This window comes from Nelumbo nucifera, chromosome 8, assembly GCF_055504915.1.
Source record: "Nelumbo nucifera cultivar China Antique chromosome 8, China Antique-T2T, whole genome shotgun sequence".
NCBI classification, from domain to species: Eukaryota; Viridiplantae; Streptophyta; class Magnoliopsida; order Proteales; family Nelumbonaceae; genus Nelumbo; species Nelumbo nucifera.
In genome coordinates this window covers 222564-248088 of record NC_142656.1, presented here as the reverse complement: position 1 = coordinate 248088, position 25525 = coordinate 222564, and the positions used below count along the sequence as shown (strand labels likewise).

The window sequence follows — 25525 nt, the reverse complement described above, 5'->3', positions numbered from 1 at the left end:
CCAATATCGGTACCCCTTCGTTTTCCGAGGATGACGACGATGCCAACGATAATGACGAGTGATTGGACGGCAGTTCATCAGAACAAGCATCGGTTTTCAATTCCGTATCACCATCATCGGTTTTCAACCCAATTTTGCCCTTACCCAATCGTGTCTTCTTAGCAACACCAACCCTGGCGTCATCTTTCAAATTTGATACGTCGGCGGAGTTACCATCGCCGAGCGACGCAAGGTCCTCTCTCAACGGCGGAGTTACCATGGCCGTTGAAAGGGGACGAAGATGAGGCCGGAGCGACGCCGAAGAACCCAGAAAGTTGCATTCAATTCTGTGGAGGATGCGTTCAGTTCTCTCAACAACAGAATCGACGACTTCGTCCAACATCTTCCACAGAAAGCACTCCATTTCCGCCGGTTGTATCGTCGAGCCCCAGAACAACCCAGTTAGCAAAAAAATCCAAAGCATCGCTCGGGAGGTTGGAAAATTCAAGTTTGGTGGGCAGCCCTTATAGAGACTACCCACTATATCTCGTCCTGAATTGATGAGAAAACCAATGAGAAAACCGATCAAATCAACAAGTGGCAGAGGCTCGAGCCAGAGGAGATAATGAAACATCCAGCTGTTTCGGATGCTCGGGCCATGTATGAACGTCTTGAACCGCAATTAAAACTCTGCTTCCTTTGCTTGTCCATATTCCCCGAGAATGAGATCATGAGGAAGAGATCTTTGGTCTATTGGTGGACAGGAGAAGGCTTCGTGGTGGCTTCAAGTGGGGAAGAGGTTGAGGAGATTGGAGAGGAATATTTCAAGAAACTCTGCGAGAGCGGTCTGCTCAAACCCATCTACGATGGCTACATTAGATCCTCTCACAGCTGCAGGCTGGATCCATGGATTCGGTGGGTGGCAATTGACATTGCCAAGGAAACCATGTTCTTTGACTTCGACTTTGATGGAAAACTGAGTTCGGGCTCTCCTTGCCAATGCCCCTGACGTGCTTGTCTAGCGACGACCGGAGAAGGTTGATCTCCGTCAGGAGGGAAGCAAACTGCGATCTCTATTCAACATAGACGTACGTTTCCCGGAATGTATGAACAATTTAACGAAACAACAACTGGGTTGGTAGAAATACAAGCCCAAATATCATCTTTATTTCATGGAGAAACAGACATTTCAACCTTTCCATTCATATTTTAACGATAATGGTAAATTTTTGAAACCGTAGGCATTAGACAATAGTAAAACAATAAGGGTATAATTAGTCAATTTTATAAATAGTAGGGATAATTTAAGTAAATTGTCTAAATATTTATTGCTAAATCATTATTACTAGCATTATTAAAATTAATAGAAAAAAAATTATTTTAAATTTCATATTTATATAAAGTATTTAAAATACTTACGATAATAATTGCGCTAGTATGTGGCCATTCAAGCCTATTAAAATTTAAAATTCTTTTATTTAAAAACTATTTTTTATCAATAAAATGATCGGTAACATAAATATAACTTATATTAAATCTAGATGTCCAAATATCAGATGTAATTGCAATTTTAGAAATAAGATTTGATAATATAGAAATTAAAATTTGTTTATATGAATAAAAAAATTAAAGAATTTATTCTAATAGTATTTCTACAAACTTTTTTAAATTGTGGATTTATAGATGTACATAAAAAATTTTCAAATTTAGTATCTTCAGTTAATAAAAATGGATGTTCAACATGCACAATATATTTTGTTAATTCTTGCCTCATTTTTTATTGAAAATATTGAAAAGTACAAAAAATCTCACTTCCTATTTGTGCTTGTGATGTTTCTTTCCCTTCTTCTTATTCTTTTATCATATGACGTTTTAAATGTCTGCCTAAGTGGCTAGTACCACCACTACTACTGTAGCAAAGGTCACTCCTACATTTTTATAAGCAGTTCTCTTTCGCTTCCCCTTAACCTCATCTATTTTAAATATTGTCCAAACTGGGCTAATCAACATAATGTTTTCCTTTTTCTTTCCCCTACCTCTAGTAGTAGTACTAGAGGTGGGAATGTGATATCAACAGCATCCATATTGGTGATAAAACTATCATATTGCAATTGAACCTTGACATTGACACGTTGGGGAATTAGTGTCGAGAGTGAGAGAAGAGTCGACCATTTTTTAATTATAAAAAAATAAATATTAATTTAATTGCACTTATCCGGATTACCAATTCGAAATCTCAACTTGATTTCAATGGTTGAAGCCTCTAAGTCTCCCAAATTGCTAACTTGAGATACCCAAGCAAGCCTTTTACTTGTTGAAACTTGAATTAAGTTGAAAATTGGGGAGTAGAGAGAGTATGAGAGTATATGTGAGAGTATGATGTATGAGAGATTGAGATTTAAGAGAACATAAAAGAGTATGAGAATTTTGGTGATGAAAATGGTGGAGGATAAGGCTATTTATACGAATTAAAAATAATTTAATTCCCCAAATACCCTAAAAACTAACCATTTTTAGTTGTTGGGAGAGGTATTTTGGTCATTATAAAGTCATTTATCATTTTACCTAAATACCCCAATAAATTAACTATTAATAGTCGGTAGGGGCATTATTGTCATTTTATCTCTCCCAAAGCCAAAATACACAAATACCCCCATATAGCTGTTTATAATTATTGGGGGTATTTCTGTAAAAAAAAAGCCAAAAAGTTGAAACTAGACGTTGAGGGGTCTCTAATGGCTAGTTCTTCGAGTGGGCCACACTTGGGCTACTACGGGCTTGCGGGCCAAAACGTGCTAGCCTGTGGGCCATGAGCGACACGACATGACAGTGCGGGCTATGCTGACCCGACACGACCCATACAATCGTGTTGGAGCCACAACACGGCCTATGAACTATCAGGCTAGGCTGGGCCATAGGCGATACGACTCGATTTACACCTCTTGAGGGGAATTAGAGATAGAAGTAAAGGAGAGGATAAAACATATATTGAACTAGTTAAGGAGAAAAGTTAAGTTGTTATAGAAAGTGAGAGACATGAGTTGTGGGGGGAGAGAGGAATGAAGAGAGAGGGTGTTGAGATGGCAAATTGGGAGTGGTGGGAAAGGGAAGTGGAGAGAAAGTCAAGGAGAATGCATGGTTGGGGTAATGGAGCAAGGAGAAGCAAGGGAGTTCACATATGCGCCCCACAATGTCCCACATCACATCTCCGCTGCAAGGTTCAAAGTATCGACACGTATCGTTTCGAGAGCTCCCCAATATGCCCTTACAGAGGGTGTATCGGGGTTCTAATCGGTTCAGTGGGTGGAGGAGACTTAAATCGCCCCCTGAACCGGTTTTGAAAAAATAAAAAAAAAAGTAAAAAGAAAAACACTATCGATATTGCTCGATACGCCCCTACTGGCGTATCAGGCATATCGATATTTAGAACCTTGCTCCATTGTGTATTAGGAACATCTCCGATGATAGTATCAAAACCGATGACGTCATCATAAGGAGATGTTCCTAATACATTGCGGGAATGTGTTGTGGGACGTTGTGGGGCTCAGATCTAAAATCGAAGCAAGGATGACGTGGACCATCTTGCTATATATATATATATATACAGATAGATAGATAGTGCTCCCAATTCACAAGGGGTGGTGTATTGTGGGTAGGCGTGGGCAGGAGATCCGGAGTCAATTCACCGTACTGGTTTCCCATCTCTCAATTGACGTGTCATAAAATGATGGGCCTCAAAGGGAAAATCTCTTCGAATCCAAAGTCACGGCATCTGGAGTGGATCGGCTGGGTTAAATCCGATCCGTTTATAGATTTCGGTTCCAGCACGGACCATCTGAACCCGAGATAATCGGATCGGATGCCGGATGGGGTGGACTTTCGGAGTCAATTACAGCAGTACATACATAGCCGTGTCCATTCATTCCCTTTCCTGAATTCCTTCAATGATCTATCATCTACTTGGATCACGAAATACTAAAATCAAAATCTCGTAATCGCGAAATGTCATCGGAACCTCCGCCCTTCCAGGAAGCCGCACGCTGCGACGTTTGCAAATGCAGTTTCAACACCTTCAGACGACGGGTAATTTATAGAAGGATCAATTGCTCCTTTGTTTGTTCAGTTATCCAAGCATACAAAAAATACCATGCTCTATTGAAGTTTGAAGGAATGATCTAACCCTATATATTTTTGTTAGATTATATTTGTTTTCTTTCTTTACTTAATTGCATATGTTGGTTAATACTCTTCAGTTTTTCCCTTTAGCAATCATTTTCGAGTTTGTTGCATTTATTTTCTTTTCTTTCTTATGATTAAATAGGGAGATACTAGAGGTTAAACTTAAAGGTTTCAAAATAAGCTATATGATATGGACCGAAGGCAATTTTAGTAGATTTAGGGCCAACGCAAAATAATAGGGGAAATTCTTTCTTTAGTTGTCAGTGCCGGTTGACGCAGAAATACAAACAGCGAATTATTTAAGAATTCTGACCGAAGAGATTCTTCAAGCGATTATTTTTGGTATTTGGGCTTAATTGGGCATAGTTATCTAAAATGTTGGAGGTATCGGAGACATTACGTATATATTGTTAGGACCCATGACCATAAGAGTTCGACATACGTTTCAATGCTGGCAGCCAAACTCACACAAACCTCTTCCTTTATGTGGACCAGTTGTGTAAGACAATCTCACACCAGAATATGGACTCAATTATCTACATCAAGGGAGAGATTAAAGAAGATTTTGTCCATAGATACTGTTGGGCTGACAACAACCATTCATAGGACAAAACCACAAAGTGTGAAATAGAATATCAATCAAGAGAATTTAATAGCAACAAAAATAAAGAAATCTAAGCAAAGACAAAACAAAACAAGTACCACGAAGAACACAAAGGATTGTCATGGTTCGGTCTTACCGTCTATGTCTATGGGATAGATGAAAACCGTTCTTGGCTATGAAAGAAAATGAGAAACAGTACACGTATCTTGTGATTTGTATCCCAAACCAATCCTTAACCCTTGTACACCTATTCTCCATTTTCTCTCTCAACTCAAAGAACAAAACAAGAGAAGAGAATATACTCTTACACCAAGACCACACTTCTTTTAATATCTCTCTCTTTCTCTCCAACAAGAGAAGAAAAAAACTTCTCTTAACCCTACATACAAAAGAAACTTTTTATATGTAAAACCCACCTTAACCTAAAGGAGGACCACACCAACTATTAGATTACAACATAATCCCATGGTTGAAAAATAAGACACAATGCCAATAATGTTCACCTTGGCTTATTTTTCAATCACTTTGGAGATCTTCCATTTGTGCCTCCACCTGTTTGCAAATATTACAAACATCCATTGCCTTTGAATAACACCACCAGCTATACATAACTTGAATCACTTGTCTTGACACCACTTGATTTAAATAAAATGGCTAATGTACTTGCTTAGCTACATTTGAATATTCTTCTCACCATGATTGTACCTTGGAAACATGTAGCATTTGTCTCTGCCCTAATTGTGAAAGAAACTCTTAGTTTGGCTACACTATCTTGCACATTCTATTTCTAACAACTCATCAAGGTCTTGGGAACCGTCATACTCCCAACTAGATGATATAAGCCCCTGTACATTTTTTCCTTCATCAGGATCATACCACTGTGTGTGGTTTTTATAACTCTACTTGTAGCAAAGACCTTGAATTCCTTTGGAGTCCAATTAGATAACTGATATTAGATTTCTATGCATCTTTGGGATGTTTGCTACACCATGCAAAGTGCAGAACATTCTATCAAATATTTTGATTTTCATTGTCCCAATATTTGTGATGTCAAAAGTAGACCCATCCCATCACCCAAGGAGACAATATCCATCTTTCTTTCTTGAAATGTATCAAAATATTCCCTCCTAGAGTAAACATGCACAGAACACCTAGAATCTAAAACCCACTCATCTGGAGAAGAAATGCACATAACCTTAGAAATTGTGAGAACATCTCTATTATCATCCGATGTAATACCACACTACTAAATTAATCCATAATATTTCTTTATTTGACCAAATTCCTTGCATCTGTAACATTGTACCTTGCCCTTTTCCTTGACCTTGGATCTAGACCTATTACTCTCAAATCTCTTGTCAAATGACTTTTTTTTTTTTTTTATTTGTTCCCTACATAACCATTGTAGAATCTTGTCCACTCTCATACTTGGGTTTCTTTCTAACCTCATTGGATAGAAGAAACATGGTTACTTTTCCAACTTCATTGTGCTTTTTCTATGCATTAACATTGCCACCAAGTTCTCGTGCAAATCAAGAAGCAAGGTAAGAAGCAAATGGACCATGCCTTCTTCCTCTACCTCGACATCAACTTCCCTAATTGATCCAAGATATTGTTGAACACATTAAAGTATTCCAGGAGACCCTCATCATCTTTCATCTTTAGCCTGTACAATTGTTGTTTCATATATAACTTCGTGGTTAAGATTTCCCCAAATAAAGCTTTTCTAGCTTCTCCACAACTTTGGTGCATAATCTTTATCCATGCTCTAAAAGCTATGATTTTTGGGGTTGGATCCTAGAGGAAGTCCTAGGTATTCCATAGGCCTTGAGGTGAAAGAACAGCCCATAATTCTTGCAAAATTAGACAACTCCCTATCCTCCAAATTCATCCCTACTATACAACTCTTATTGAAATTTATCTTCAGATTTGAGATTTGCTCAAAGAGTTGAATATGCAACTTTAACTTATGAGTCCATTGAGATTGATCTCCATCACAAAAGAGAAGAATGATGCACATCAACTACGAGGTATTAGGTTAAGAGGAAAGGAGAAAAGGGGATCCCTTTGTCTTAGTCCTCTATTAGTTTGGAAGAAGTCTACCATTGCCCTTGTGCAAGTTTCAAAAGTTTTTGCCAGATTAAAGGTAGGATAGTTTGGGGTGGGGCCAAAGGAGAGGGTTAAGAAGACATAGAAAGCCATTCAAAAAAGAAGAGAGAGTTCTGTTTCAGACACTGGAATTGCTGAGGAAGTGGGTAAATCCTGATGTTGCCCTTGTTGGAGTTGGGCTATTGGGTACAAGGTTTTCTATTGGTATAAGGCAGGGGCTGGGACGGTTGGGTTGAATTGTTAATCCTATGTATTTGGAAAGCAGTTTCTTTATGTTCTTTGGTTGGTATTATCTATTTAGTTTGTTGGGGTGGGGGCTATTTGGGTTGTCTTTTGCGGATTCCATTTGTTTTTTTAAAAGGCTATGGGTTGAAAGTTTTGTTCTCTCTTCTCTTGGGTGATTTCTTATCACTTTGTTGTATCTTCTTTCTTTCTTAATAAATTTTCTTTTTTTATTTACTTAAAAAAGTCTACCATTATCCTACTCACCAAAATTGAGTAACGAAGAATTTGAAAAGACAGTCCCACATCCACTTATACCATTTTTTTCTAAAGCTAAGCTTCCTCATTGCCTTTAACTAAAAGGACCAGTCCACCAAATCATAGGCTTTTCAATGTCTAGTACTCTAGTTTACAAATATATCCTTTCCTTCCCGATCTTCTCCTGTCTTCAACACACTCATTTGCAATCAGGTTTTGATTTGTAGTCTGCCTATCTTGTACAAAGACATCTTGTTTGGAGGTGGTGATAGAAGGGATAACTTTTTGAACCTTAAAGACAGAATCTTAGCAATAATTTTATACAAGATACTGACCAATTAAGCTTGGTTATGACAAGGATGAAGACGAGTCAACAGAGCTTTCCAAATGACGAGAAGATGGAGGTCTGAACTGGCTATCAAAGCAAAGAAATTGTTGGTTGAACTCGGAAGATCAGGAGGTAAGACTGCTCTGAAAATCAAAGAAGACAGGAGGGTGACAATCTTCTTGCCTGAGGAAGCTGTATTATGGTTGAAGGGTTTTGTTGATGGTGTATTCAATTCCCCTAGGTTAGTGGGTTGGAAAAATTCTATGGAGATTCTAGGGAAAATATTTGAAGCTGAGATGAGAAGGAATGGGAAAGGAGTCTTATCTCTACCCTTTGTATTTCCTTTCAATCTCTTACAACTGTGCCCAAAACATTTGTTCCCTCTTAGCCCCTTGCTTAGCTAGAGCATCTGCCAAGCTATTAGTTTCCCTTGGAGTCCAATGAACCCTCACCTCCATATCTCTAGTCAACCACCTTAACTTTTTTCACTTCAATACTAAATCACCAGTACACCACAAAGCAGCTTCTTTCTTTTGCTGCCACTACTTTAGAATCCTCTTCATTAATCAGCTTTTCTACATTCATCTCCTTTTCCCTCTGCACTCCTCAGCCTTAGTGAATCTCCTACTCCAATGGGGCCTGAATACATAAAGACAATATTGCCTCCTTCATTTCTGAAGATTCCCTCCACACCTGAAATCCCTGGGTTACCCTTACTGTTCCCATCAAACCCTTTGTCTGGTGGCATCCAACTCTTGCGGACTGTATTCTTTTTAGAAGACGTCCTTGACATTTTCCTCTGCTTTCTAATGATATCATCTATTGAAAAAGACGTGAGCATCTCCATTGTCTTAACCCAGTGGGCCACCTTTGGTAATTATACACTCAATTATTGGCTTTTGATTCCTTGCTTCATTGAATATTCGTACATTTCTTTCTTCCCAAATTGTTCAAATGATTGCACCGTAGTGTTTATCAAAATTTTCCTCTCCTTTAGGCTATCTAAAAGTTGTAGGAAAAAATAAAGTGGAGATATTAGTGGGTTAGTTTCACCTACACCTGAAAATAGAAAGAAACTAATCCCAAATACAAGTAACAAATGGACAGGAGATTAGTAAGTGATAGCAGGTCTCACCACAAAATTCTTGCATTTATTGTTTATTTACCATTACATTGGCTATTTAATGCTGTACAATCAATATGATGTTTTCAAAGTACACATTACAAAAATATCAATACCACACAATGTTAATTTATCTTTCATTGGTTATCTATGCAGCATCATTGCCGATGTTGTGGGAGAACATTGTGCCATGAACACTCATCCAATCAAATGGTATTAGTTCTAGTCATCCTTCCCTTTCACCATCATTGCTTAAGTTCAAATTTCTCATTTGAAGAAATCTAATTTGGAAAATTCAATTATCTTTTTTCAACATTATTTTCAGGCATTACCACAATTTGGCATTCAATCCAATGTCAGAGTTTGCTCTGATTGTTTTAACGACTCTCGGTAAACCGGTTCTTTAATACTCCTGAAATTCATTTAACAAAATCCTGGTTTCTGTTGTATTCAAGACATAAGAAAACTATTGATTCATAAGTTCATTAAGCTGCATCTACAATATGATTAATGATGCATTATGAGTTCATTTTTCTTTTGGCTAGGGCAGCAAAACTTAGCTAAAAGTGCACCTTTTGTTCCCCTGTATTCTTTAAATTGAAAATTGAAACATTCGGAAGCTGATATAACACAAGGAAACTCCAATACAAGGAGGATTATAAAGCTGCCATGTACTGGGGTGTAGTCAACATGTTGCCGATGCAGCAGAGGGAAACTGAGGAAATGCACATAGCTGTGTGATTAGTCAAATATGCTGAAAGTGGACCACCGTATTTATACATAATAGAATAAGGGAAATTAGGATGGATAATTAATGATGAAAGGTGAACAATGACTGGCTAGACTGTATGATAAATGTGCTGAAAGCTGGAGCTAAGAAGAATAGAAGAAAATATAGAGTTTAGTGAGTTAGGAGGGAGATGAAATACCTGGAACAAATTGCTATAACCACAATTCGTTAAAACTAAACCTTTATTCATTAACTCAACTCTTAAAGTTCCAATTACGATGACCTATTTATAGAACCAATGTAAGGGATTTGCTTGTGAGTATTGAGGTAATCCTATCCCCCAAAGTGTTGAAATATTTGTTTGGTCAGTTTCATTTTTTCATTTTTGTCTTCTGAAATGTAAATGCCTTCATATCTTTTGGTAAATCTTATATTACATATTCTTTGAGTAAAAGCCCAGTTCATTGGTTCATTTGCCCCATTTGATGTGGTTCATAGTGATCTATGGAGACAAAATTCTAATCTAGTTTGATTGGGTTTAGTTTAGATATTTTTACTGTCCATTAATGATTATATTTGGGGTTTGACTATGATATCGAAAAGATATGATATCTGAAAAAATTTTGACCAATCCACAGGTATCATAAACGTGGTAGCCAATCAGGTGTTATCTATCAAAATTCATGGGTGGGTTTTGATCGGTCAAAACTCTTTTGATATGATGTCTTTCCCGCATCATAGGTTTTCCCTTATATTTGTTATACATGGATATACTTTTTAAAATAAATAAAGAAGATCATGAAGAAAGAAGGTTTTTTTGCCGCAGAAAGAAGGTGGAGATTAGAATTCACGATTGAAGCGAAGAAGTTGCTGTTAGAAGAAGGAAGAAGCAGAAATCTCTCAGTTTTGAAACTAAGAGAAGAAGGAAGAACAACTATTCTATTAGTAGAAGCTACACAGTGGTTGAAAGGGTTCATCGATGGTGCACTATTTTCAGTGAAGAGAAATTAGTGGATGAGCTCGTTGGAACTTCAAAGGAGAAAATATCAGGTGATCTTGAAATCAAATCAGAAGGGTTGGTTCGTGGCTGTGACTGAGAAATTTGGCAACAACAGAAAACAGTTGGTCTGTCTTCCCTAAGGAAAACAGGGATCAGGTTGGAGTTTGTTTGCTCAGAAGCTTCAAGAATTTCTGTCAATGAAAGTTGATAATTGAATCAGAGGAGAAGAATTAAAGAACATTCAAAGAGAAGCGGTTGAAAATGAAGTGGTCGTAGGTAGCGTCAACAAAGTTCAAAAGCTGGTCACGGAAGGAAATAGAGAAGGGTGGGAGAGAAGACTGGTTTTGGAAGCAGGTTGAGAGGTTATGGATGGGGAGATTATCTTGAATGTTCTGAAAAAGGAACTTCAAGTGGATGCAGGGGTGGCAATCTTCCCTTTTTGACAAAATGAGAGCACTGCTGGTTGTTGAAGCAAGAACAGTGGAGTTCGACAGCTTTGAAACTGAGCTGGGCGTGATTCAGGTGTAGAAATGGACAATCTCTTGTAATAGCAAGAAGCTTCATAACTGCTCTGGAGAAGATAGCAGTGGCAATTGGAGGGGTCTTCGTTTTTTGCAACATGTCGAATCTCAGATATGTAATGGTGGAAATCATCGGAGTGAAGCTGGAAGAGGTTCCTCGATCTCTTGAGATTTTCTTGCAGGGGGTCTGGATGAGGATATGGATCACAACAGAACATGAAGCGTTGCTGCGGGGGGAAGGTTGTGAGGTTGAAGATGATGTTGATGTGGCAGGGTGGAGGCCATGTGGTAGCAAAGGTGTGGATGAGATTTTGTCGACATAAGTGTCTGGCCTGGAAGAAGAACAGACCGTGGGAAAGAGGAACAAGATTAGCTCCTTGAAAAGGGCAGAAGCCACAGAACTTATAAATGTTTTTGAAAAAGGTGGAAATTTGCTCAAGAAATGAAGGGGTGAGGTCTCTTTAAATTTGGGTACCCCGAGTCAATCGAATAGAGTATGTGATAAAATAGGTAAGGAGAGAGGGTCGGATTTACAGGGCGAGTGCTCTGAACTAGGTGGAAAAAAGAGGCCTTTTAGCAACTCGTCGGATAATCCTGGTGAGTCTTCTTCTTCTATATTTAATGGGTTCAAAGTTGAAAACATTGACAGTTCGGGATGACACGAGGAACGACAGAATGTACAAAAGGTTTAGGTGATTGAGCAGGAAGCACAACGATTGAAGAAGGACTGATAGAGAAGGAGATCTTTGAGGAACCAATCAATGATGCTGAAGGTGTTGTCTGGAGAAAAAGTAAAGTTTTTCAAGAAGAAGCTATCGCCTAAGAAACTCAACAAGGAAGAAAAGAGAGGCGAGGAAGAGAAGGGAGGAGTCCATGAGGGTTCTGAAGGCAAAAATCACCAACAGAAAAAAGGAGAGGACGAAGAGGTTTCTCAAGAAGGCCCTAATGGTAAGGAAGATGCTTTGGAAGATTTTAAAAGTGAAGATCTGGAAAAGCAAAGAGAGGCAACGGAAGAAAAGAAAAGTGAAGGGATGGCGAGGGATGAGAGGGAAGGAGTTGGAGTTGTAATCAGGGAAGAGGGGGAGAGCAGCCAAGGAGTTGAGATAATCCGGTCTGTAGGGGTAAAGGAAACAAGAGAAAATGAAGAGGCGAGGAGGGAAAGAGGAAGGGAAGGGGATGATGGTCTAGTGGAGGAGAAAGAAGGGGAGAAAGGAGCAGGGAATGAATAAAGTCAATGCATCATTAAGATTGTTCTCTCATGATTGTTACCAACTGTGGTAGCATGCAAGTGCATTTAGGTGGGTTGAGTCCCAGCCAGTCCAATCATAAGATTATGTAGCTGTAGCCAAACTGTAAACAATCTTGAAACAAAGATCAATCCTGAGCATGCATATTAATTCAATTTTGATGAAGGTGCCTTGTATGTTCAAGTTAGATGGGCTAATCTGTTTAAACTCTAAGAATCATGGGCACATCCTGCCATGTTTGAAGGTAAGTCAAGTTCATAGGATAAACTACAACCGACGTTTTATGTTTGGCATCAACCGACGACCGACAGTTGAGAATGAGGGTTCAAGGCACAGCTCATTGTGACACCGGAGACCATTAACTCCGGTGACAAATCTCAGGTGGGAGCAAGACAGCCGCTGAGCAGAAAATGGGGAGTTTCATTCGGGTGGAAAAATGGAAAAGAGCATTCCAACTGGAGAAAAAGAAAATCCTATTGGAGGAAATAACCAACAGAAGGCAGAAAAACCTGAAAATAAGCGAAGACCGACGTGCAACAATTATAATGGATTCAGAAGTGGTGGACTGGTTTAAAGGCTTCGTAGATGGTCTACTTTATGCAGAAAGAACACAAGGTTGGGGAAATGAAATGACTTACAAAGGAAAGAGATTCATAGTAGCAAACAAAAGAAATAGAAATGGAGGATTCTTAGTTTTAACTGAGTTCTTTGGCAAGGGGAGAAAACAAAAAATATGTATACACAAGGTTTAAAATGTCGATGTCGATGGAAATGTCGGTTACCAAAATATAGGACATATGTCGGAAATGTCGAGAGGAAATATTGTAAAAATTAGAGACATTGTGGAAATATTATGAAATATGTGGAAATTGTAGAGAACACTGATGTGGACCCCACTGCTGTGGTCCCCACTGTGTTCGTATGGCAGCATAGCATATGTTTTTTTTTGTTAGTTATGTCAGTGTTAGTTGGTAGTAATTTCAGTTTGTTGTTACAGCTTGTTATTTCAGCTTTATTATTAGTTTATTTGCCATGTAAGCAATAAGGGCAATTCAGCCCTTTTACAATTAGTCAACATATATAAATATTAAGAGTGGGTCGGCAGATCATTAAGATCAACCCTCTCTCTCTTTTCTAAAACCCTTCGTGTGCTTCTTCTTTTCTCCCTCTCTTCTTCTTTTCTTCTGAAATCTTTCTTTTTTTTTGCTTTCGAATTCAAGACTGATTGTAGTCTTGATCAACTACTTGGTATCAGAGCCAGGTTTAGGGTTTCTCATGTGAGTCTGATCCAGCCAACCACATGAGAGTTGCCTAGGGCTGGAAGATTAAGAGGATCCCTTTTTCGGCTGATTCTTGGAGGTTATCAGAGACTGTAGCAGCTGTCCAAAGAGTGGATTGTGTTCTTGATAATCAGGAAGAATCAGAGGAAGATAAAGAGTCCAAGATCAGTTTCTTTATCAAGACTGAAGGCGACGATCAGAATTTCTGTTCAAACCTAAAACTGGTTGCAGAGAAGGAGGTCTTATGTTAGTCTAATTAGATTGACTACATGAGAATTTCCTAGGTTTAGAAGTTTTTCAACAAAGAAGGAGGATCGGCTGATTCTTGGAGGCTACTGGTAGTGTGCGGCTACTACTAAGAAGATTGTAGAAGGCTGGGAGAGTTCCAATAGTCAGGAAGAATTAGAAAAGGCTTCGGATCCCCAAGATTAGAGTTCTACATTAGACAGAAGGTGGCAGCCAGAGATTTTCTTTCATAAAGTAAGTTTTTTTTTTGCTTGAGAATAACCTTGAAAGAATCATCTTGGTCTATTCTGAGAGGTGCGGCTGGAAAACCTTTTTTTCTTTCTAGGGTTTTGAGAGAAAACCCTAAAATTCAGAACTGGTGTTGGTTTCAGATCAGATTTGAACTGGTTTCATACAAAATTATATTTTTCCTTGTTTTTTGAAGACCTAGGTCGGCTGTTATCAGTTGTTTAGGTGCTGATTTCTATTACAGTAGCTTCAAAAGTTTTTTATTGCTAATTCTTGACCAAGAATGGAGTTCAAGAATCAGGGGGAAGGTGTTTTTGGGACTAGCAATTATGGTAACATGTCTGAGAATGCCTTTCAGATTACAACTGTGAAGTTTGATGGATCCAACTACTTAAAATGGGCCCAATCGGCCATGATGGCCATTGGGGGTAGAGGAAAACTTAGCTACCTGTTGGGAGATGTGAAAGAACCATCTAAGGAGGACCAAATGTATACCAAATGGGTTCAGGAGAATTATTTGGTTATGACATGGCTGTGCAACTCTATGAAACCACATATCAGCCGGAACTATTTGTGGGCAAAAACAGCCAAGGAAATCTGGGATGTCATGAAAGAGACTTACTCCCAACCCCTTAATGTTGCTAGGGCCTATGAATTGAAGTGTGAGGTTAATAACCTTGAGCAAGGAGAGAAACCAGTCTCCGTTTACTTCTCTACTTTGAAATCTTTGTGGCATGAAATTGACCACCTAGAAACACTTGAGTGGGAAAGTCAGAAGGATGCGCAGATTCATAGAAAGCAAGTTGAAACTAATAGGGTTTTTGAATTCCTAGATGGTCTGAATCCTGACTATGATAGTGGGCAAATGCAAGATTAGCCCATCAGGCATTACTCTCAATGGTCTTACACTTAACCTCTCAGCCCATAATGATCAAACACTGCCCGACAAGAGAAGACCTCTCCCTCGGCTGCAAGGAACAGTGTTGCACTCTCTACTCACATGGATCCCGGGAATTAAAACCTTTTGCAAACATTTTGAAACCATAATATATATATATATATATATATATATGTATATCTCTATATAAATATATTTTGCAAAACAAATTTCAATGGTTGAAATCGGCTGCCGGCAGCTTTGGTTTCCATCAGAGAGAGTGCATCCCCGATCATTCATTTTGTCCGACAAAGGGGCTGATCTTGTCACTATGATCACCCACTCAGATGAATTCTCGGATTGTCCCAACATACCCAGGTTTTGACCCCCTCTAAGGATCTCACTGATTGGCATATCAAAGACAACCCAATCCGACACCTAGTGCAGTATCATAATCGAGTCTAGGGGTCAGGTGTAACATTCCAGTTTTGCCCATCTATCTCCAAGGTCCAGGGCAATACTGGAATTCTGGTCCGGTTCAGGGTTTCAAGAAAACCCACACTGCATGTACCTCAGGTCTCACCCTGGCAGCTAAGACAAGCCACCCCAACCAATTTGGCGGCACATTAGTGTCAGCCTTGGCAGGATAAATCTCCCAAATCTATCCAACGGCTGTGAAGATTCTAAACTAACATGAGTCTCATATGTGTCCAGTTTAAGGGCATTATACAGAAACACACCATAATAACACGAATCAAATATGTACTTTATTCATTTACATTAAATGTCATAATGTACATCATTCTTATTGGAGCTAAGGGCATACACTATCTAACAGACACGACTCACACTATAAAGACAACAAACGACTCAAAGATGGAACCAGTATCTTGAGTGCCTTGAGAGATGGATGTTCTAGTCGACAATGCCACTGTAGAGGAGTGAGTGAAGTCTGAAGTGCAACTGACAATCCACCACCGTCAAGGTAATACAATCCACCAGCCTCATGCCCCCCACCAATCTTCTTCCCCGTCTTGAGATCCTGAAAAACACAAAAGGAAGGGAAAAATGTAATAGAGCAATTAAGAGTCATGGTTAATTTACTAACAGACATAAGATTGAATGGAAACTTAGGGACATATAGAACAAATGATAAAGAAAGAGAAGTCGTGTCAACATTACCAACATCACAGATGGGAGAAGAGGAACCGTTGGCAAGGGTAACAGTTTGAGATGTGGAAGTTTCAGAGAGGGAAGAAAACACACCTGGAGTCCTGGTCATGTGATCAGAGGCTCCAAAGTCAATAATCCAGGGAGAGGGTTTGGATGCCAGACAAGCTATACCTGAGTGGGCAAGGGTGGCTGTAGTATGCTGTGAAGTAGCCTGGAGGAACCTCTCATACTCATCGCGCGGTACACTCACCATATCCTTCCCGGAAACAAATGTAGATGTGGAAGGTGTTAGATCTGCCTGTTGGTTATCACTGACATCAGCCCCACCAGCTACTGCATGATTAGCCCATGTAGGAGGGCCATGGAGATCATAATAGAAATTCACCGAATGTTCGTCCCTGCCACAATGGGTACACTTCCTTGTAGAGTTACTTTTTCCTTTACCACAGCCTCCCCCTGAGTCACGACCACCACCACAGCCAAATACGAAAGCACCACGACCTCCTTGGGAGGCATGTCCTCCCCCTCTAGTACCATGTCCACCTCCTCTGGCTATCACAAATGTTGATTTGTCAGACTGTGTGGGATTCTCTGTAGATCCCAAAGAAATCCTACGAAGCCGTGCAAAAACTTCCTCAAGTGTAGGAAGAGTGAGCCTCCCAATATTTGGGCCCTAACTAGTTCATGTTCTGATTTCAACCCCACAAAGAACCTAGTGACATCTAGTTGTTCCCTCTGTTGTTGCTGAACCTTAACATCTGGAGTGAGGGGATGATAGACATCGAGTTCATTTATGAGGTTCTTCATACTGGCATAGTACTCTTCTAGAGTTTTATTCCCTTGCTGCAGATCGAAATACTCCTGATAGAGCTGATATACCCTTGTAGTATTATCCTACCCAGAATAAAGCTTCTTGGCATGTTCCCATATGTCCTTAGTTGTATGTAAGAACATAAAGTTGGCACTATTTTGGGTTCCATACTATTCTATGACCATGTCATGATTTGGGCATCTTCCTGTTCCCAGTCATCAAACCCTAGAGAGTCAGCTGATGGTTTATCTTCCTTCACGTGTTTCACTTTCCTCTTTGCCTTGAGGAAAACTTCCACTAACTTGGCCCATTGCACATAATTCTCACCATTAAGTTTAATGGAGGTCATCTGCACACCCAAATAATCGGAGGGGATCATCACACTCAGTTTCTGGTCACTAGAACCATCTCCCATTGCTGCCATTATGTCCCCCACTGCTATCTGTAATGCTGAACTCTCAGTCACCAACCAAATACTGCTGTCAAGGCAACACTACAGCACACTGATAACAATCTCACAACTAGTCACAATCAACAACTTGATGTAGACTAACATTCAGGTTAAGAACTGGATATTTTGACCAGATTCGGCTACCATCCAGATTAGAACATTGATGAAAGCTACTAGGCTGAGGTATTCAGCCACTTCTTTCAGCACAATTTTTTTTTTCTGTTCACACCACTACTGACATCCCAGAAATATTAGGCACCATTACAACAACACAACACTCAAGCAACCACACACAAAAAAATTCTGTTCACACCATTACTAACAACCCAGAAATAGTAGTCACCATGACAGCAATGCAACAACTCGAGCAACCACACACAAAAAATTTCTGTTCACACCACTACTAACAACCCAGAAATAGTAGTCACCATGACAGCAATGCAACAACTCGAGCAACAACACACAAACCCTCTTGAAATTGTTCAGTAGAGGGTAAACACCACAAGCGCCACCACACGACTAGGGCTGGCACACATGGTGACAGCAGTATTAGGCTGATATCCTAGGGCTGCCGCACCTTCCTAATACTTGTAATAGGGATTGCGGCAGTCCTAAAAAAAATAAATAACAGATGCCGCAGCTATCAGATTGTGTACCTCAGATTCGCAGCCCAGAGAAGAAGAAAAAAGGAGAGAACTTGAAATCACAGCCTTCTTCTCCTTCATTTATGGCTCTGATACCATGTTTTGACAGCTGTGTTTAAGTAATTCGAACCAGTAGAGAGTAAGGGAGAAAGAAGAAGAAGAAGAAGAACAGTTGAATCTGATAGCTTAAACCCTATCAGTCGACCCTAATATGAATTAACCTCTAATTAGTTGTACAAAGACTAAACTGCCCCCCCCCACTTAAGTATGGGACAGGAAGTCTCTATTAAAACTGCCACATAAGCACATAACTTAACAGAAGTAAAATGACTAATCTATCCTTATTCGGCTAGCTCTAACAATAACAAAACCTTGCCATGTAGAAACCTCTATTCTTCAGGTGGTCTGAAGTTAAAATACTGTCCTGTGACACTAACCATGCAAAAGCTTCCACTCTAGGGGGATAGGATTCCCCCACACTCCTTCCACCTGACCCGCAGCCAACTTCTCCTTTATCAGTACCATGTAAAAGGATTTCACAGTGAAAATTTCATTTTTGCATTCTTTCCACCACAGTCCGTTTCTATCAGCAGTAGAAATGTCAACCTGTTGCAGATTTTCTAACAGTAGTAGACATTCCTCAATTTCCTGACCTCTCAATGGCCTTCTAAACTTTGGGCTCCACCCCAATTGGTCTCCCCTCATCTCAAAGCATTGATCCACTCTCACCTTCTGATCAGAGAGCCTGTAAAATCTTGGACAAACCTCCCTCAGCTTCCCAACCCCACACCATTCATCTTCCCAAAATCTCACTCTTGACCCCTCCCCCACCTTAAAACTGACCAAAGCTTTGAACTCTTTATTAAAATTCATTATCCCCTTCCACACACTCACCCCATAGGAATTCAAGGCTTCCCTTGATTCCCAACCAAACCTCACTACCCCATATTTCCCGGCTACCACCTTCCTCCATAAAGAATCCTTTTCTCTATCCAGCCCAAACCTCCATAGCCACTTACCCAAAAGAGCCCTATTAAACAACCTCACCCCTCTAAACCCCAGTTCCCCTTTCCCTTTTGGTCTGCAAACCTTATCCCAATTCACCAAATGAAACTTCTTTTGACCCCCTACTCCTTCCCAAAGGAAATCTCCCTCAAGTTTTTCAATCCTTTCAGCCACCTTCCTTGGAATCTTTAAGAGTGACAAATAATATGTTTGTAGGCTTGAAAGAACATTCCTTATAAGAGTTATTCTGCCCCAAAAAGACAGGTATTTTGCTTTCCACTTCTCTAGTCTTCTCCACCCTTACTATCACCGGCCTCCATACCTCTACTTCAGAAATCTTGGTCCCCACCGGGAGACCCAAATAGTTGAAAGGTAACTCCTCTAACCGGCATTCCAACACTGCAACACACTGATCCAGCACCTCCCTCTCCACTCCCCCCACTCCAATAAGAAGACTCTTGGAAAGATTAATTTTCAGACCTGTTCAACTCTCAAAGTTTGCCAGAATGGCTCTTAAACTCAGGACCTGGTTCACTGAGGCATCTAAAAAAAGTGTCATCTGCATACTGCAAATGGGAGATGTAGGGCCCCTCCAAACCTACAATAAATCCTTCAATCTATCCCAGTTGAACACCCTTCACCACAAGTAAGTTAAGCACCTCCATAACCAAGACAAAAAGAAAAGGGGAGATTGGATCTCCCTGCTGCAAGTCTCTAGATGCCTGAAACAAATTTGAAGAAACTTCATTAAGAAGCATAGAAAAGGACACTGAAGATACACAAGCATACACCCAGCTCCTCCACTTCTCCCCAAATCCCATCAAGGGCTGCACCTCCTCCAGGAAACTCCATTCCACATGGTCATACGCCTTCTCGATGTCAATCTTAGAAACCAGACCTGGCCTCCCGCTTCTCAGCCTAGAGTCAATACATTCACTAGCCACCAGCACTCCATCTAAAATTTGCCTCCCTTCTACAAAGGCCATGTGGGTTTCACCCACCACTTCATGTGCACAACTTATTTCAGTTTCCGTGAAAGCACCCTTAGCCAGAAGCTTATAAGGGCTGCTTAGTAAGCTGATTGGTCTGAAATCTTTAATATTCACATCCACATCCTTCTTTTGAATCAAAGAGATAAAGGTGGCATTCAGCCTTTTGTCCAGCTCATTTGTGTCACAGAATTCCTTGATTAATTGAACAAAATCCTCCTCCAAAAAAAGCTTTATGATAAGGTAGTATAACGTAGCAATACCTGATTAGTTTGCTTCCTATTTAGGTTATCTTATGTTTAATTTGTTTAATTCTATTGAAATTTCATCTACATAGAGATGCCCATTGCCTCCCCCAAACAAACAAAACATGTTACAGAAGATGTGCAAGAAAGATGTATATATACGGTCGTTTGGATGTGCATGCATAACTACATTTAGTGTCAATATTTGAGATTCTGCTGCACCTCTCTGACCATTGTTATTATCTTCCATGGATATTATTTTGGTGCCCTTTAGATCTGGGAAAGATGATCCGCAGGCTTCTTCAAACATTATTGATGCAGCAACAGATATGGTTTCAAGAGTTGATATTACAGGTGCTGATGCAAAGGATCACTCTGTTGTAAGTCTGCAACCTGTGGTTGATAGCTCAGAGTGTAAATGTGGGATGCCTTTATGCATTTGTGAAGCTCCAGTTCCAGCCCTGGATCCAGATCCCTTGAAGGTATTAGTAGTACAGTTATTTCAGAACAGTTCTGAGACTTTCCCTTGAAGGAATCCATCACACTGTTTTATCTATTTGTGTCAGCAGATGCATACTGCTTCCTTGTCCACTGCTCAGTCCAATCCAAGGCCAAAAAAGATGGAAAATATTACAAAACAATCTACTGTTTCAAGCAGCAGGCCTAGGTCTGTTTCATTTCTGGTTCTTGTTTTCCATTGCAAGTTCTGTTCTTTCTCCTGTTAAATATACTTGATTTGGAAGTGGGTACCATAAATTAACATCCTTGCTTCAATGGGATCATCTTAGAAAAGAATTGAAAAAGCAGGGAGGAAAACAGAAATAAAGTAAAAGAAGAATTTTTCTCAATAGGTGGCATCTTGATACCCTGGACTTGAGTGATTCATGAATGAAAAGTCATTCTATCCATTGCCTCTTGAAGATGATAAAGTAATGGAAGATAGAATAGTCCAGGTTCTGCAGGATCAGCTTCTCTGGTGCCACACTGATGCAGGATGGACCCATAAGATAAGGAAAAAAAGGAAGATAAAAATAACCTAAGAAACAGCACCTGTTCTTCTCAGTGATTTAAAAGGCGTGCCTCAGGCGCACCTAGGCACATTTTAGGGTAGGCACCTCGCCCAGGTCCTAGGTGCAGCCCTTTTAAAAGGCGCATGCCTGGTGTGCCTAGGCGTGCGCTTGGTGCGCCTTGCGCCTCAGCCCAGGTGTGTGCCTTTCGAAAATTTGACGCTTTATTGCTTTTTTGTGTCAAATTTTGAAAATTTGACACCTTTTGACAATTTGTTTGCTCGCTCACTGAAGCTTCGAGAACCCCTTATTTGTTAATGTTGTTCATTCATTCATCCTTATAAAATATCTTCCTAGCAATTAAAACTATAAAATCATTATTTTTTGTGTGAGAACTAAGAATTTAAGACCCAACGTGGACCTGTTTGGGCTTGCCTCGAGGGGCGTGGCACAAAGGCGGCTCGTAGAATCAAGAATGTAATATGTTTTACATCACATTATTTTTAAATTCTCATTTTAATATGCTTTACATGTTATATTTATGTATTTTAATTTTAGATAATAGGTTTTTAAAAATATTTGTTTTAAAATTTAAGTTTATATTTTTATTAATATTATGTTTAATAATTTTTTGATTTATTTTTGCATTTTTTGAATGTTTTGACATTTTTTTTATTTTTTGTGCCTTGCTTAAAAAGGTGCACGCCTCGCCTTGTACCTTGCGCCTCAGGCGCAAATTGACCCCTGTGCCTTTTTTGCGCCTTGCGCTTTTAAAACACTGGTTCTTCTCAGAGTTGGCATCTAGAGGTACTATTTCTACAACATTACATTTGAAGTTAGAAAAGTCCCAATTTATTAGTTAATTTCAGAAAGAGAGAGCCTAGCTTAAACCTCAAAACAATGTTGAACAGAGCATGAATATGTTCATATGCTCTATTTATGAAGACCCATAACAGAACTTGCCCCATTATACTCTTTGATGTTAATCTTACTGAGATATTTCTCTCATTCTCTTCCCATCCAAATTGTCCATATCATGACAGCTGGAATGGAAACCAGAAAAGCTAGCCTTTTCAGTGAATCCTCTCACCCACTAATTTATAATCAACTCGTTCAGAGATCTTGGAAAGGCCTAACTCAGATTGTGATGCAACCAGATTTTCCAGAAAGCAAACTAGTAGAAAATTAAGAAGAATTCATAAGCAAGCACTTCATGTTTTAGCAGTAGATAATCAGAGAAAAATAAGAAAGAAATGCACAGAAAATCAAGAACAAATGTTCAGCAAGGTAGAGGAAAAGGAAAAGGGGAGAAAGAGAAAGAGAAAGAGAAAGAGAGGAAAAACACTCCCCATTTTGGATCTCAATATGAGATCCCACTTACTTTAATAATAACTTCTCTAACTGTAATTACAACGACTGTTCTGCAATAAGTTGGCTGGGACAGAACTCAATAAGTAACAAGATATAAAGGCCCAAGCTCACTAATAATCAAGTAAAGGCCCAATGATTAGCTGATAGAAACAGTTCAATATTGGACGATAAATCAGGCCCAATAAACAATAAAAAGAATTTTTTGATCTCTTAACACTCCCTCTGAAGCTGGGCATAAAGATTAGAGAAGATTTCCTGAAAGCAAAAACTATGTGAACACTGAGAGAATGACATCCAGTTTCACATTGGGAACATCTCCCCATGAATTTAAGTCATTTAACATTCATGTAAGGGAGATACCGATGTGCTGGATGCTGTGCTTTTAGAGTGTTCACACAGATTTTGTTTTCAGGAGTTCCAGTCTCTAATGTTTAATTATGCCTAGCTTTCTAATACATTGATCAAACTTTGTCTTGTGCACGTCCTTGGTGAAGATATCAACTTGCTGATTGTCAGTATCAATGTAAGGAAGACAAACCTCTCTAGAGGTCACATTGCTCTTTGATAAAATGTCTGTCAACTTCAATGTGTTTCTTTTTTTTCCTCTCATGTTATACCAGATTATGGGCTATGTTGATGGTGACTTTTCATAGTACAACATCATAGGTCTATCATAATCAAATCCCAAGCTTCTCTATCAAAGACGGGACCCAAAATATCTCTGAAACACCAGGTGTCATGGCTCAGTACTCTGCTTCGTCACTAGAACAAGCCATAACTGACTGCTTTTTACTTCTCTAAGTCATCGTCTTACCTGCCACAAGAGTATAATAACCTGATGTAGATTTCTTGTCATCTATAGACATGGCCCAGTCTGCATTTCTAAAACTCTCAATATTCATATGACCATGATTTGTGAAAAGAATACCATGTCTAGTCTGCCCTTTGGGCAAGAATTCATTTTGTTGTAGGAACATGAATATCACTAGGAGAATGCACATATTGGCTAATAACACTGACAGCAGTATAAATATCTGGACAAGTCGTACACAAATGTAATAGCCGTTCAACAAGCCTTTGAAATCTTCCATTTTTTTTTTGGTTGATAGCATAATGCAATACAACACTTCACCTTTTTTTTAAAAAAAAAAAAACTGTGGTTGGGATCAAAGGGAGTACCACAGGTTTGACCACAAGCTTCCTTGTCTCCTTAAGCAATTCCAAAACATACTTGAAAGATAAATATCCCCATATAGTTGGGATAAGGCAATGTATGATGATGATGATGGCTTCAAAGATAAATATCTCATGTTTAGATCTGACCATTTCAATTGCTAGAAAGTATCTCAGTTAGGGCTTTACTCTCAAATTCTTTTCCCAAAAATTGCTTCACTTGAGCAATACTAGTGGTATCATTCCTTTTCACAACTGTATCATTGATGTAGAATCAGCTCAATTCTAGTCCTTGGAGAATGTTGAATGGTCTTTTTTTATCATAAATTTATAGCTGTTGATGGATTTAATGGCTTCTTGAAGGAACAAGAAAGAAAATAGGAATAGAAAGAAGAGAGAAAATTCCCAGAATCACTCACCATAATAAGCATAAGCTGAAGAAAACTCAATAAATTTCACTGCTCTTTGTGTAAAACGTCTATACATATTCATCATAGACTCTAAACTCATAATAATCCTAGGAGTCATATTGTTAGACTCATAATAGTCCTAGGAATCAAACTGGTAGACTCAATAATCCTAGTGGGACTCAAACTAAGCTGTCATATCCTATTTCAATTCAAAAAAGACTTAATAACTCTAACCCTACTTATGCAATGACTTTGAAACATAAACAAACTATAAATAGACAAGTTAAACACTATCATTGGACCCCATAGGAAAATTGTAAAATGGCAAAAATACCCTCAGTTCCAAAAATACAGAAATACATAAATTTTCACAAAATTCCAATTTTAACTCTTCAACTCCTGCATCACTCTCCCCCAGTTCAAAAAAACTCATCCTCAAGTTTTGAAGAACTTGAGGATGAAAAGTTGATGCCCCAATGACAAAAGGAGTAGGACTTCCCACAACTACATGGTTAGACTATAGAATAGAGGCTATACACATAGCTAGAAAAGAATCTAGAAAGAAATGCATTTCTGAAACACTGTAAGGTAAAGTCACTTACTTCCTTACTAGGATCTACTACAATCAACATATTTGTATCTTGCACCTGAATTTCTTTAACTTGCTCCACCTCTATTTCTTCTTGATCATTAACCTCAAGCTGATCATGGGTGTTGGAAACTCCAGAAATTTATGTTTTTTCTTGGCTTGCACCTTCTTAATTTTTAATATCTACAAATTCTATATCTTGAAATTCTTCTTCTTTAGCTTCATCCCCAACTTCTGCTCTAGGATAGCCATCAACATGCAAGGAATCATCTACTTTCTTTTCAACTTTGTAACTTCTTCCCATTGACTTCAAGTTCTTTGATGTAACATGTTACTTCTTCTCTTGCTTGAAATTAGTCAATTCCATATATAGATCATAGTAGAAATCTTGCTGAATTAAAAAAAAAATCTGTAAAGGAAAAGATGTTTTCTTGAAGAAGAGAAGAGAGAAGAAGAAGAAGAAGAGGAAGAGGTTTGAGAGAGAAAAGAGAGCTCATAATCTGGTGAGTACAATGACAAATATGCCCTTATAGGGCAGCAAGCATCTAAAACTGCATAAAACACTTAAAATGCAATCAACAAAGGGCCCAATAAGAGTGTTGTGGCCCCCACTTCCTATCTAAACAATAAACATATAAAAGATTACTGCTAAATCTGCTCAAAACTCGGATTAAATCCTCAACACTCCCCCTCAAGTTGGGAGTAAATGTCACACATTCCCAACTT

At 39.1% G+C, this 25525-nt stretch overlaps 1 protein-coding gene across 1 annotated transcript in view; it reads left to right on the top strand.

Moving 5' to 3' along the window:
- Positions 1 to 3731: 3731 nt before the first annotated feature.
- Positions 3732 to 25525, top strand: part of LOC104590426 (Ankyrin repeat family protein) — a 47105-nt gene continuing 25311 nt past the window's right edge. The window contains exons 1-5 of the mRNA XM_010249093.3: positions 3732 to 4062; positions 8959 to 9015; positions 9128 to 9192; positions 20524 to 20731; positions 20819 to 20916. Coding sequence (XP_010247395.1) covers positions 3982 to 4062; positions 8959 to 9015; positions 9128 to 9192; positions 20524 to 20731; positions 20819 to 20916 — 509 coding nt within the window. The 5' untranslated portion in view covers positions 3732 to 3981. The remainder of the gene's footprint in view (positions 4063 to 8958; positions 9016 to 9127; positions 9193 to 20523; positions 20732 to 20818; positions 20917 to 25525) is intronic.